Raw genomic sequence first — 14572 nt, 5'->3', positions numbered from 1 at the left:
GATTATCCATTCCTCAGTCGATGGACACCAGGATAACAATTTACAATGCTTAGCAGGTGCTCAGTGAATGACAGCAATTATTTTCCTTGAAACCATTCCTTTCTTTCTTCTTCTTCTTCTTCTTTTTTTTTTTAATTGTGCTTTGGGTGAAGATTTACAGAGCAAATTCACTTTCCATACAGCAGTTCACATATACTTTGTCTTGTGTCATTGACCACAGTTTACCACAATGCAACAGCTCCTCTCCCACTTCCTCCCCATAGTTATCTCTTCCCAGTTTCTATCCCTCCATACACTCCAGCTCCTGAGCTGTCTCCCTGTGCATAAGCAGCCCTTCTTTCTCCCGTGATTGTTCTCTCCAAGGAATGTATCTACTTGAGGTAAATGTTTAACTCATATGCCTGTATTTTGTTTGGCTGGAAACCACAAGTGTGGGTTCAATTCCAGACCTAAAGGGCAGCTAGGGGCCATAGTCTCAGTGGTTCCACCAGGCTCTATTGGACCAGCAAACCTGGTTCCCACCTTTTTTTTTTTTCTCTCCAAATGATTTTGAGTTTTGTTCTACATAGTTCTCCCTCTCTATCAAGGATCTCCTACATAGATCCCCTTCCAAGTGGATGACAGTGGTAGCCGGGCACCATCTAGTTCTTCTGGTCTCATAGACATATAGGCTGCAGATCAGATGGTGTACCAGTCCTAGGACTAATTGTTTCCATGAATTTTGGTTTTCTTCATTTTTCTTTGCTCTGGACGAAACCATTCCTTTCTCCCTTCCCCTCTGCCCTGCTCTTCTCCTCAAGTACTCCTTCTCTGCACAGCAAGGAGCTAAGTTCTATCCAGTGCTACATCCCCAAGACTGCTGGTCCAGCCTGCACCTGCATAATGCTCCCATAGCCCAAGTCTTCCACTTTCCCCAATTTCTCTCACCAAACCTACCTTTTGTTTTGTTTTGTTTTTTTGTCATCATGCTCAGTTCTCTGCCAGCAGTTAGATAATTTGCTTACTGTGCTAATGCCACAAGCCTGTCTCCTCTGCCCCAAGGCTGGTTTTGCCTTTGATAAGGAACCTCTAATACCATATTCCAAAAGCACTTCTAGGTTGGCTGGACCAGTAGGAGACCAGGGCGCCAAAAGGGCTTTTCTGGACTACTCTGATCATCACACACGGAGCAGGGACTCTAAGCTCCCTTGTCTTCTGTCCTAGTGCAGCCTGATTAGAAGGCATAGAAAAACAGAAGGATTGAGAACATAGTCAGGGTACAGCTTTCTCGAGGTTAGGTTTTGAAGTCGAGTTTTGAAGGCAAAACTGGATTCCAGTCTAAACACCTTTAAATTGTTTCTTGCTTGAGCATCAGCTGAAGCTCTTGACTTGATTTAGAGCCCCACATTGTATTAAAAAATATATTTGTAGACAAGAATCCCACCAGAAGGGTGAGGTATGCAAACAGTGGACCGCACATCCTATACTCACTCCATGGTACAGGCTTGCTAAGTGGTAGGTTCTAGGGGAATTGCCAGCTCTATTTATTTGTTCCTGTTGCAGAACCTGAGTAAGTTAAATGCACCTGGATATGATTACACCATATCATCTCACTAATTTTTTTTGTGGCCTGCAGGGACTTGGGTGTGCCCTTGAATGCTTGTTTAGGATGTTCTTACAGAAGATTCCCACATGGGTCTCCAGCTTTTCCCCCAAGAGTTCCTATTGTCTCTCCCCAAGGCACACAGCCACAGATAAATTCCCTTTCATTGTGGGATGAGTATGCAATACAGTGTGCCCCTTAAATGTCCCAGCTTTCCTACTCCCTCTCCCTTCCTCAGGAAGAGCTAGCCCTTAGAGGAAAATTAGGATTCCTTTCCAGGTACTAATGGAGAAATTTATAGCCATAGTCAGCTTCTCTAGTTAAGGTCAGGTAAGAGTAGTGGTACACAGCTTTCAAAATGGCTCTCAACGATCCCTGCATCCTGGTGTTCACACCCTTGTGTAATCCCTTCCCTTGTATGGGATGGACCTAGCGGTTTACTTCTAATTAATAGCAAAAGTGAGGGATGACACTTCCAAGATCAGGTTATGAAAGACACGACTTCCGATTGCTATGTTCTCTCTGCCTCTTCTCTTCAGCTTGTTCTGAGGAAGCCAGCTGCCATGTTGTAAGCTGCCCTGTAAAGAGGCCCATCTGCAAGGAACTGAGAGGGAAGCTGAGGCTGTCAGTCCAACAACCTGTGAGGAACTGACTCCTGACAGCAGCCATGAGCGAGCTTGGAAGCAGAACCTTCTCCACTCAGCCTTGAGATGGCTGCAGCCAATAACGTGGACCACAGCCTTGAAAGACCCTGAAGCAGAGGACCCAGCTACGGAATCCTGGCTAACAGAGATCGTGAGATATTAAGTGGTGTTCTAGGCCACAAAATTCTGGGTAAATTCGTTATGCAGCAAAAGATAACTATACAAGAGTTCCGAAAAACAAATGTAAATGGACCTAATGATTAACTGGCATCAACTCACCATTTTGAAATACAGGTCTGGTGGTGAGACTGATCTGAGTCTCTGACCTGGTGTAACCTATATACTACTTCTGAGCCTTAGTTTCCTCATCTGAAAAATAGGAACCTCTACAGGGCTATCTCGAGGAGTAGGGGAGATAACATACCCAGACGGTGTGGGAGAGGGGCCATAACTGTTTGTGGAGTCTGTCTGAGCCAGTGCACGCTGGGCTCAGCATGCTTCCTGATCCAACCCCCCAAGCAAGCCTGCTTGAAATCAGCAGGGGGGCAGCCCTGGTAGGTTCTCCGCCTACAGTAGCTCTCTAAGGCTAAGGCTGACAGGGCAAAGAATCAGGAGAACACATTGTCATGTAGTTTTGAGCATTTTAATGCAAAACGATCTGTTGCTTTTTGTCCTAAACTTTTGTGTGTGTGTGTGTGTGTGTGTGTGTGTGTAAAGAAAGCAGTGCCAGAATGGAATAGGCCTCCTACGAAGTATTTTTGTGGGATGAGCCCCTGAGAAACAGAAGTTCTCAAGTCAAACCTGCGTGAACACCATTTGCCTTCTCAAGGAAAATTACATTTCCCTTCTCTCATTTTGAAATGAAATATAGCAGAAGGCCACAGCCTTGGTTTTTCATTAGATACCAGAAGCAGTGCTACCTGTGCACACTTTCCTCTGATTCTCTGGGTTCACACATGGAAGACAAACATTCTGAAATAAGCTTGGATGTCTTTGCTTTTCTGTAACAAGCCAATTGCAAAACTCATGGGTCCCTGGTGGAGCAGTGGTTAAAAGTGCTCAGCTGCTAATGAAAATGTCAGCAGTCTGAACCACCAGCCACTCTGTGGAGAGAAAGATGTGGCAGTCTGCTTCCACAAAGGATTACAGTGTTGGAAACCCTATGGGGCAGTTCTACTCTGTCCAGTAGAGTCACTAGGGGTTGGAATAGATTCGATGGCAGTGGGTTTGGTTTGGTTCGGGTTGCAAAACTCAATTATCAAGAAGAGTTTCCAGAAACACTAATCTGAGAAATAAGATTATAACAGGAGCCTGTAGATTTACTTCTTGTTCAACAGTAGGGCTAACCTTCATGTCTTATCAGAAATAAAGGGCACAGTATTTATTACAAGCCTGGGCCATGAAGACACAGCAGGGAGAATATAAAACCACTTGACAGTGGTCATCTCAAATTAGTAGCCTAGTTACAGGAGATCACAAACTGTGAGGGCCGCCCTGTGTCTTGGATTTGGGTTAAGTCACTGGATTGTATCTCCTGCCACAATCCCAAAAGTCATCTGAGTTGTGGAGCCAGCTGCTCCTCATCCTCTGAACACTGCCATCCCCATGACTCTGAACTTGAGTACCTAGGACTATATTCAATGGCCCAAGAAGGCAGAGCTGCCTTAAATATTGTATTTCAATTACAGAACTTCAGTTTCTCTTAAAATCAAGTTGCGGAAGAAGGCCTGGGTGCTGGCACCGCCCAACACCTCCTACTAGGGCTACGTGACTCTTTCTGAAAAAATCTCTCTGCAGGCAGTGATTGTATGGCTTAATTCTTCTAGACTGAACCACTTCAGATTTATGCCAGGGAAAAGCAAACGCTGTTTGTAAGTCATTTAATTGTGTTACTGTCTCTCAACTTTATCAGATGCTGCTGAGGCAGTCAGTCCTGTGTGCAGTCCTGTGGGATGTTTTGCAGAGCTCCCAGGCTTGTTCTAAATGCCCACAGTGCAGGGTCCCTAATGCTGCTGCTTCCAGACTCATAATAAACTACTAGTTTAACAGGTTCAAATGGCATTTGTCTCAATCCATGGTCTATGGTGAAGGCTGCATCACCAACAAACTCACAGCCTTGATTGCAGAACCATTAACCAGTACACACGTAGATGCAAACCTGGTTTATTATGTTCTTTGGGTAAATATCATTTATACACCCTTTTAGAGCAATATAAGAACAAAGATAATGATTTCTGCTAGAAAGATGGAAAACGTCTTCCATTTTAAGAGCAAAGATTGAATTTACATTGTTTGCACTATTATAAACTCTTATAATTAGACCAGACTTATAAAAAGGTAGGGCTTTTTGTTGCTCTTGCTGTTTGTTTGAAAAATAGATTCTCCTGGGCTAGCCAACATCACTGTCCTGGGATCATGGCCTACACAGGTCCTGAGAAGGGCTGTGTGGCACATGCTCAGAGAAGTTGGGTCAGCTCATCATGTCCTGGCTGCCGGATGGTTCCGTGCTGCTGTCACAGCGCAAGGCTTCTGCTACGTCTCTTCTGAAGACGGACAGGTTCTGGGTGAACCTGTGGAAAGAAGGAAAGGTGGCAAGGCTGGGCCGCTCCATCCTATGAAGTGGGCTGAGCCTTTCCCACCCTGCAGGAAAGGCACTGTGCAGTTCAGGACCTTGGAGAGGGCCCCTCTTGGAGGAGGGCTCTGGATTCCACCTGAGCTCCTTCCTCTTCACTTCCACCACCAACACTGCTTGTCACCAGCACCCACCCACCCTACTGCCTCCCCTCCTGGCAAACGGGTTACCACCACATCTACTCTGACCATTTCAAGTGGGGTTCCACTATTTAATTTTATTTAAAGTCAAGTTACAAAAAGATAGTAAGGAAAAAAACTAAAGCTTATGTACTAGGCACTGAATTGATTGTTTTACAAAGAACTCACTGAATCATTACAGCTCTTCCCAAAGGTCTGTATTAGTATCCTCATTGTACAGTGGGAAAAACTGAATTTAGTAATTCAAAAAGTTGCTGGGGGATGGTATTGGGATTAGACTATCTGGGTTCAAATCCTGGCTCTACCACATATTACCTCAGTGGTCTTAGATGAAGTACTTAACCTCTTGGTGCCTATCGGGAATAGCTACCTCGTAAGATTGTAGGAAGCGAGCACTCACTGAGTCAACTGAGCCATTGCCTGGCACGTGGAGAACATTCAGGCCATGCTCACTCTTCAGCTAGGAGGGCTGCCTGACACCTGTCTCAGAGTGGCTTGAGAAGGGGTGCTCAAATTGCCAAGTGTCAGATGAGGCAATTTCCCTTCTAGGGAAACTGAGGCACCTAGGTTTGCCTTTCTCTGCTTGATGGAGGTTCCTGGTGTGAAATAAGCAGTTGGGGGACTTGTCTGCAGGGCCCCTCTGACTTGGCTTGTACAATTAAAGCCAAGGCTGGTGACCCCATGATATACCGTGGGTCTGGGATGACTTGTGAAGTACATTTCAAATAGTGTAGCATTTGAATGCTACCACTTTCACAGAAGAATGGTGTAGATGGTTTTTCTCCTGGACACTTTTTTTTTTTCCATCATTCATTATTGTCTGTCTCCACTTGAGTGTAAGTTCCATGAGCACAGGAACCTAGGGCACCTACTTCACCACTGGTTTCCCTAACGCCTGCAACATAGTCGATTCTCAATGTTTTCTGAAATGAATGAATGAATCAGGCATAGCTGATACGTTCAGGTTCCTCTCATTTAGATCTGACTGGCAATTGCAATTACAGCCACTCTTAAAGGACAGCAGAGGAAGAAACTAATATTTATTGTGGGTCATATATATTCCAGGTTCCACACTTTATTACTCTGTGACTTAAGCATCACAACCAAGTATTATTGTCTGGTTTACTGGTGACAAAAATGAGGATCAGAGAAGTTAACTGCCTTGCTCACTGCCACACAGCCTATAAGAGGCAGAGCTGAAATTTAAGTTGAACTCTGTCTGACCTTAAAGCCTATGCTTGTTCAAATGCCAGGAAAACCTTCCCTTGTTCTCTGCAGCATGTCTCATCTTTTCTTCTTTTGACCTTTTCAAGTACAGTTATTTTTCATCTCTCTCCTGTTGGATTATAAACTGCTCAAGGACAAAGGCTATATCTTATTAATCTCTGCTTCCCTGTATAGTGCCTAGCATGATGCTTGGAACAAAGCAAATACCCAATAATATTTATGAAATGGAACTGAACTGAGTCCAGGATTGCAAGGGGCAATAGAAAAGCAACATCAATGTGTGAGTGGTGTTAGGCACAACCCAGTTATCTTCCACAAACCTGGAATATCCACCTCCCTGGGAGACGCTGGGCCTCTTGGCAGGGGTGGAGCAAGGGTAATGAGCCCCCAGGGGCCACCTCTTAAGTTTGCATAGCCTACCTGCCCACCAGCCCAGTGGAGGGGAGGGGTGACTCACTGGCTGGAATCATCTGGTGCCCCTTGGACTTTTGCCCTTCTCTCCCTGCCCCCGCCATGCCTCTGCCTCTAGGGCAGTACTCACTTGTCTCTGTTCTTGACCGACAGATTCTGTTCCACTCCTTCCATCAGGTTCCTGAAGCACTGGGCAAGGACCTCTTGCTTGGGGAGAGGCTGGCTGTTTATCAAACTTGCCCGCAGCTCACTGAAATACTGTTGGGAGACAGAAGCAGCATCAGAGTTCTGACCCCAAGCCTACTGTGGGAAAGAGCTGAGGGTGAGGCTGGGGGCGGGGGGTGGACCAGCTGTGACCTATTCCGGACTCAATTCATTCTCAGAGGAGTTTTTGTCCAGATCCACTTTGAACTTTTAAGCCCTTAGAGAAAACCAAAGCAACAGAGACATTCCCAGGTGTAAAGTGTGCTATTCCTTCCCATAAAAATTTCTTGCATTAACTGTTCCATGGTTACTGCTTATGTGGATGGAGTCCTTGCCTCTTCTGTGGGAGATCTAATGCTTGAAGGTCTTCCTGACTCTACCCACCATTCATCACAGAAAGGCTGAAAGAGGAAGTTAACTAAATGGCCACGGAACAGTTTGGGTGACTGAAGTTTAGGCCAAGGGTGCCCTCCCCCACAAGGCCTCGTCCTCAAACAACTTCAGGCCGTGTCCTAAGTCACTGTCCTAGTGGGTAAGGATGAGTCTATTCTGCTGAGTGGGGAGACATGTGGGGCTTGCTTCGTTCTGGGAAAGCTTTCTGGCACTAAAAAAACATATGTCACACTTGGTCACAAGTAACTGCACAGCCACTTCTCTGCTGGGTCTGTAAGCTTTTATACAAACGTGAGCTCTTTTGCTAAACTCAGCTCCTAATCATTGGAAACAGCCTAATTTCAGCACAAAGACATTTTGCCAGTCATGGGTTTATTCTTCCAAGCCCAAACAGCATGATATTTAATTTCCATCATACACTAAAACAGCTCACATCAAAAACACACATAATTAATATGTAGTCAGACTAATACTTAACTACTATATATCAGAGGCATTACACTTAAACCACAGTGTCTTCCTGAACAAGATTGGGAATGCACAAAATGACTTATTTTTCCTTTCTAATGATGCAGTGACTCACACCAAATAGAAAATTATTAGTTTTTCATCCCAAACCATGAAATATTGCCTCCATCAGTAAAGTATAATATTGTGATGTCATAAGCTTTTTCTAAACACTGAATTTGCCCTTATTCCCTCTCAATCATTTTAAAAGAACTGCTCTCTTTTATAGAGCTTGGATTTAAATCACAATAACACTGAGGGAAGATGAATGACAGTGCTATTGAATGTGGCTAAAATTGGATACTTCAGCACAGGTGAATGATGAGACAGCTCTTCTCTTTTTGATATATTTTCTTCTTCTATTAGTTTCCTTCCAAGGCTGGGATTTCAGTTTGAATTTTAATGTATGCGGCTGCCTCTAATCTCACTGTCTTTCTCCCCAGTACTCTCTTATTGTATAGACAATTCATTCTCCAAAGCAGTAATGCACTGTTCCTACTGACTGCTGGGGAGATGGGGTGGGTCCAAGAGGAAGCTGGAGAGGCTTGGGAGAGGGCCCAGGATGGCGAGTGCACTTAAGAAGCTAGAGATGGTGCTCCCTGGATGAAGGGTGCTGGCTCTGTGGATGAATTCCTGAGGGGCTGCTTGCATCCATCAAGGACAGAGAGGAGGCCAGATATAAAAGAAGGTCATGGGGATTGGGCAGGAGGGTTGTTGCTCAGAATTCCCCTGGAACGAGGGGAGAGAAGTGAGGACACTGCTGACAAAACCAGAAGAGCTGGTCTGGAAGCCTCTGCTTAATGGAAGGAGGTCTGCGGTCTTTGAGGAAGGGCCTTCTGGGGGAATAGGCTCTTGCCCCAGAGTTCTTAAGGTCCTGCGCATCTGTCCTTCACCATCACAGCTCAGCCTGGTGCACAGCCTCTCCACCATTCTCTCCCTCTTCTTGGTGGCCACATCCCATGGATCTTTCTGCCATCACACTCACCTTCTCGTTGAGTAGGATGAGCCCCAGGAGAGGCCTGGACACTGACCACTGGTTCCTACAGTCTTCAAAGATGATGGTATTCATGAGGACAGACATCATCTAGAAGACAGAGCTACATGAGGACACTGAGGCCTTGGCCTCAGTTCTCCCTAATCCCAGGCCTTTTATGACCCCCTATTCCACCCCTACTTCTTGCTAATAGCCAGGAAGGCTCTTCCCAGACAAACAGCCTATGTACATAGGTAGACAAGCAAGAAAATCAGGTATGGGTAGGCAAATGGGACTATGACCATACATAGGTTTGGCGGATGAATATTCCTACAGACATATTTGAATGTGCTATAAAGATGTCCCTATGCATTATAGAACTAATGGGGGACAAAATTAGGATAACGTCTTAGCCACAACAAAGCACCGTGAGGGAGTGTATTGCTAGACCTGCTGGTTTGGGACCATGGTCACAGAGACATCAACCTTAATTGGCACAACATGTTGTGGTTGTTGTTATGTGCTGTTGAGTCGGACCCGACTCATAGCAACCCCTCCTTGGGTTTCTGAGGCAGTATCACTACGGAAGTAGATTGCCCCATCTTCCTTCTGCAGAGTGTCTGGTGGGTTTGAACTGCCAGCCTTCTGATTAGCGGTCAAGTGTCTTAGCCACTGCTACCAGAGCTCCCTTGGCACAACATACTACACAAAAACATTGTTCTACATCCTACTTTGGTGAGTAGCATCTGGGATCTTAAAAGCTTGAAAGTGGCCATCTAAGATGCAACTATTAGTTTCCTTGTTTAGAGCAAAGAAGAGTGAAGAAAATCAAAGACACATGGAAACAATTAGTCCAGAGGACTAATGGACCATAGGAACCTCTGCCTACATGAATGACCCTCAAACTAGAATAACTAGATACTACCCAGCTACTAGTGCCAACCATTTGGAAAGGGATCAAAATTGGAGAGCTTTGATAGAGTGGGAGAAAAAAATGTGGAACAAAATTAAAAACACATGAAAAAGACCAGTATCACTAGTCAGAGACTGGCGAAACCCCCGAGACGACAGCCACTAGTCACCCTTTGGGCCTGGAATTGGAGCCATGGGAATGGCTTAAGTTCTCAGCAAACAACAGATAGGCCTACAAGTGGAACACCTACACCAGGAGATGCACTCCTTCGACCAATCAACCACGGAGATCAGAAGGGCAGCATTTGCATAGAGAGAAATCTAGAGAGGCAGGAATGGGAAAAAGAACACAGGGAAAGGGTAACCACAGGGAAGAAGTAGAAAAAGAGCTGTTACATTGTGGGGATTGTAATTAGTATGAAATAAAATGTATACGAACTGCTGAATGGAAAATGAATCTGCTTTAGAAAATTTCACCAAAATCACAATAAAAAGTTGAACCCCTCGCCCCCCCCCCCCAAAACAGCCTATGATGCTGCCTGTAGGGATCCTTGGCAAAGACCTCTGGCTTCCCAAGGAGGAGTTTTCACACTCACAGCTTTGGTAAGAACCTTTGGGAGGGGGTAGAATCAGAGGCCAGAGAGCCAAGATGAAGCCTTTCTTCTCAGCACTGATCTGCTTCCTGTCTGGGTCTCAGGTGGAGCCCCAGCTCGTCTGCCTTTCTACTGCTCATTTCACCCAAAAGGGTCAACAGTTATGGAGGATATCTCTCTGAGGCTTCTCTCTTCAGAGACAGAGAGAGAGGAATGGTCACATTCCATGTGGTTGGAAGACCATGTTTCCTGCTGGCTCAGGCTGATAAAGCCTTCTCATTCACTCATTACTAATTCACTCCTACATGCAGATACTCATTCATTTTCTTAACTTCAAAGTCTGTAAGACACCTAGCAAATACTTAGGGGAGGTAAGAAACCACAGGCATCTACCACAAATCTGCTGCCCCTGAGCAGTCTGATGCCTCCTGGTGGAGAGAGAATAGGAAACGGCTGGGAAAGCGCTGTGGCTGCACAGTGTGGGGAGGGATGCCTCTGAGTCCTCCATGAGAAGCCAGGGAAGATTCCACAGAGAAGGCAACATTTAAGGAGTTCAACATAAAAGTGCTCTGAGCAGATAAGCAGCAAGAAAGGAGACTGGGAGTGACCACTGTGGGTTCTGCCAAGGTAAGAAACTCAAATGTGGCAGGAGAGAAGAGAGGTGGCCCAGAAGGAGACCTCAGTGCCAGCTGGGAAGACCATGCTGAGAAATCTGGTCTTCATTCTGATGGCAGTGGGAGTCACTGATGGGTTTGCTGCAAAGGAGAGACATGCTCAGCTCTTCATTTAAGAAAGATCCCCCTGGGACATGTAAAATGTGTTCTGCCTAAGAGAGACTAAAGGATGGAGGCTGAGGAGGAGGCAAATGGCTGGGAAACAGGCTTCAGTCACTTATGTGCAGCGGATGAGACAGTTTCAGCTTCTGGGCCACTTTCCCTCCCTGCTAGCTCTTCTGTTCTCACAGCTTCTGAGTTCCTTCCTTCAAAGGGTGCAGGGGAAATGGCAACTGTGTCTTCTGTACCCCGCCTCACACAGAACAAAGACCATCACACACCACCCTCCTGACTGGACTTTGGTGACTGGGCTCACTTTGGAACACATTTGGTTTTCTTCTCTGGCATTTTTGCAATGGGATTTGCCCTGTGAACCTCAGGCAACCTGAACCTCTCAGTTTCATTAGCTATATATAGAGAAATAATAACCTAGCCCAAGGAAGCTATGAGAATCAAATGAGATGGTGTATATAAGAAGTGTTGCATAGAGTAAAAAGCACTATAAACATTTAAGGTATGTAATGACAGTGGTAATGAGCTTCATTGCAGTTCTAAACACCGGCCGTTCCATACATCACCATCAAAATAGCAGTTAGGCTGATTGCCCATGAAATCTGCCAATTCCATATTTCTTGTCTGTCCAGTCTCTCCAGGGAGAGGTGAGGTCCTAAGCATGCCATGTTGAACATCATTTGCAGATCACATGTTTCCTTATATAATCTAACAAGCCATCCAAAGTCATAGAGCCACAAATTAAATTGACAAGGAAAACTAACAGATCCATGGAGACAGTCTAAAATATTATGGGCTTCACAATCTGAAGGCAGAATGGATATTTTAATGGAAAAGATTAAAGTTAGAGGCACCAAACTCCTCCAGTAACTGACAAAGCATCCTGAAGTGATGTGCCAATTACTTTATACGGTTCTCCCGTGGATTCATTTGTCTGAATGCATGTATTTATGTCTGTAATAAGTAAGGGATGTTTGAATAAAATACTTTTCTAAAAATAAAGTTTGCTAAAATGGATGATTTTTTTTTTCTCTTCCGGAAAAAATGGCAATGAGTGAGCAAATCTCCTCCAATGGTATTGATGTGGCAGCCCATTTCCAGAATCCTTTTTTTGAGTAATCTGTGGGCCTCCCTAAAGTAGGGTATGGGACAAACAGCCCAACAGTGGAGCCAAGTCCTCGGCAGACAGGCCCCATATGAAGGAATAGTGGGGGAAATGCTTAAGTACAGAATCCTGTTCCAGGTATGTGAGATCTCTGTTGGTAGCTCTCTGTGGTTAAAGATGGGAGTAAGTGAAGAATGAAGGAGAGAGCCCTAACCCACCTCACCTCTCGCAGAGTCACAAAGCACCTTCATATTTAGTATAGGGAATTATTGTGGAAGCTGGGACTCTACTTTCCCAACTTCTGCTCACCTCCAGTACTGCCATAGGGATGGCTGGAACGGCCATTTCAAATTTGCCCAACCCAAGTTACCTACTGATGGTGTAGTGGTTAAGGCATTAGACTGCTAACCAAAAAGTCAGTGGTTTGAACCTATCAGCTGTTCTGCAGAAGAAAGATGAGGTGATCTGCTTCCATAATGATTTATAGCCTTGGAAACCCAAAGGGGATTGTTATGAGTCTGAATCAACTCAATGGCAGTAAGTATTTTTTTTTTTTTTTTTTTTTTGAGAGGTCCTAAACACATACATTGGGAGCTCTGGTTGTATAGTACCTAAGGCATTTGACTGCTAACCAGAAGGCTGGCAGTTCAAACCCACCAGCCACTCAGAAGGAAGAGAGGACAATCTACTTCCATAGAGATACTGCCTTGGAAACCCAAGGAGGGTCTCTATGAGTCTAATTGACTTGATGGCAGTGAGTTTGGTTTTAAACACATACATTATTCTAAGCAGCTTTTCTACCAAACTGGTGATGGAACCATTACAGAAGGGAGTTGTATGTGTTAGTCCTTTGAGGAAAGCCACATCATGCTGCCTCAGATGCTTCCTCATTCTTCCCTTTCCCACAGGTTTTGGCATGAGTTTGCAGGAAATTTCTCTCAATGAAAGGAAACCAACATGGTGTGGTGGAGACAGGCTTTGGAGTCAGAACTGAGCTCAAATCTGGCCCTGCCACTTACTTAACTTGGGGCCTTGGACAAGTCATTTCATTTCTCTCAGCCTTTCTTTCTTTCTCTATAAAATGAGGGATTATAATAACTACTTTGCTATGAGGACTGAGTGACTACATATGTATCAAGCATTTTGTACTGTGCTTGTCACAAAGTAGACACTCAACAAGTAACAACACCCTCACCCATTCCCTTAAATTCAAAGTCGGCAAGACATCTAGGGGAGGGTACTCCAACTGTGGTCAATCTCCTGGCCTGACCCAGTGGTATTTCATGGCACAAGGAAGTACCCCATTTCATATCTTGATTAGATAGATAAATGAGATTACAGTTTTCTCACAATTATCTAATTTCATTGATAGTTTCAGTCGCAAAAATAACATTAAATAGGAAATAGTCCAAAAAGCATTTCACCCGACACAGGTATTAATATGGATTTTGAATGAGTGGTTTTGATGTTCTGTAAACTTGTAAGAAGATGAAGCTACTCTAACAAATATCTCCTGAAAAAATAAAACAAAGAATATGTTACATGTTATCTATATCTCTCCCCAACTCTTCTATTCTTTCACCCTTATATGGGTTTGACAGAATCATTCCTCAGGTGGATATAAAGCATAATGCAAAGCGGACATTCCTATCCAAATATGCTGGTTCACACTTTCTCTGCAGCATGCTGGCAATTAAATGCTCTCACATCCAAATGCTGGATGGAGCAGGATGGCTGGAGAGATGTGAGTGGAGGCTGAGTGGGAGCAGAAGTAAAGAGAATGGACAAAACTGGCTTGAGTGAGTACAGGGTGCTGACTGCAACCAGGGTGGGTGGGAAGATTAGCCTGCAAATTCCCAGTGTGCTGGAACCAAATGAGACTCTTCCCTGTATCCCTATATTGTAGTGTGGATCTGGCACACATCTGAGGCTTAGGCAATAGCTACAGGATGAAAAAAATGAATATATAAATGAATAAATGGAAAAGGTGAGTAAAGTAGCAACAGCTACAGGGGACTGTAGAGAAAACAGACGCATTCTGGCTTCAAACTATAGCTAAAACCTGAAATGGGTAAATACCAAAATTTACAAACTGTTCATTTCCAAAGATCTTGCTCTTGTGTGCACAGCATAAGCACTCCTCTCAACCACTGTGGTCCCTCTAGTCAGCAGCTCCCAGGGACAGCCTTCGTGGGGGCTTTCAGGTTACAGAGGCTAAAGGCTCAGGCACCATCTTTTCTAATGACAAGTGCTTCCACCTAAGAGGAAGCTGTGCCAGGCGAGTTTTCTCACTCCCCAATAACACTAGCAGCTGTCACTCAGGGAGAGCCTCTGTGCTCAGCACTCTGAGGTACTTGCATGCACCATCTGTAGTCTTCAGCTAGACCTGGGAAGTAGGTATCAACCTTATGTACAGACGAAGGACCTGAGGTCCTGAGAGAGGAAGTAACGTGCTGCCAGCGTA

At 44.8% G+C, this 14572-nt stretch overlaps 1 protein-coding gene across 1 annotated transcript in view; it reads right to left on the bottom strand.

Annotated features, from left to right (window-relative positions):
- Positions 1-4696: 4696 nt before the first annotated feature.
- Positions 4697-14572, bottom strand: part of RANBP17 (RAN binding protein 17) — a 533584-nt gene continuing 523708 nt past the window's right edge. Inside the window, exons 26-28 of the mRNA XM_007939761.2 lie at positions 8726-8824; positions 6767-6894; positions 4697-4796 (exon numbers count right to left, since the gene is read on the bottom strand). Coding sequence (XP_007937952.1) covers positions 4697-4796; positions 6767-6894; positions 8726-8824 — 327 coding nt within the window. The remainder of the gene's footprint in view (positions 4797-6766; positions 6895-8725; positions 8825-14572) is intronic.

The sequence above is a fragment of the Orycteropus afer genome, unplaced genomic scaffold, assembly GCF_000298275.1.
Source record: "Orycteropus afer afer isolate SDZICR_OR568_19922 unplaced genomic scaffold, OryAfe1.0 scaffold00062, whole genome shotgun sequence".
NCBI lineage: Eukaryota > Metazoa > Chordata > Mammalia > Tubulidentata > Orycteropodidae > Orycteropus > Orycteropus afer.
Note: the sequence above shows the minus strand (reverse complement) of the source record. Positions and strands in the feature narration are given on the sequence as shown.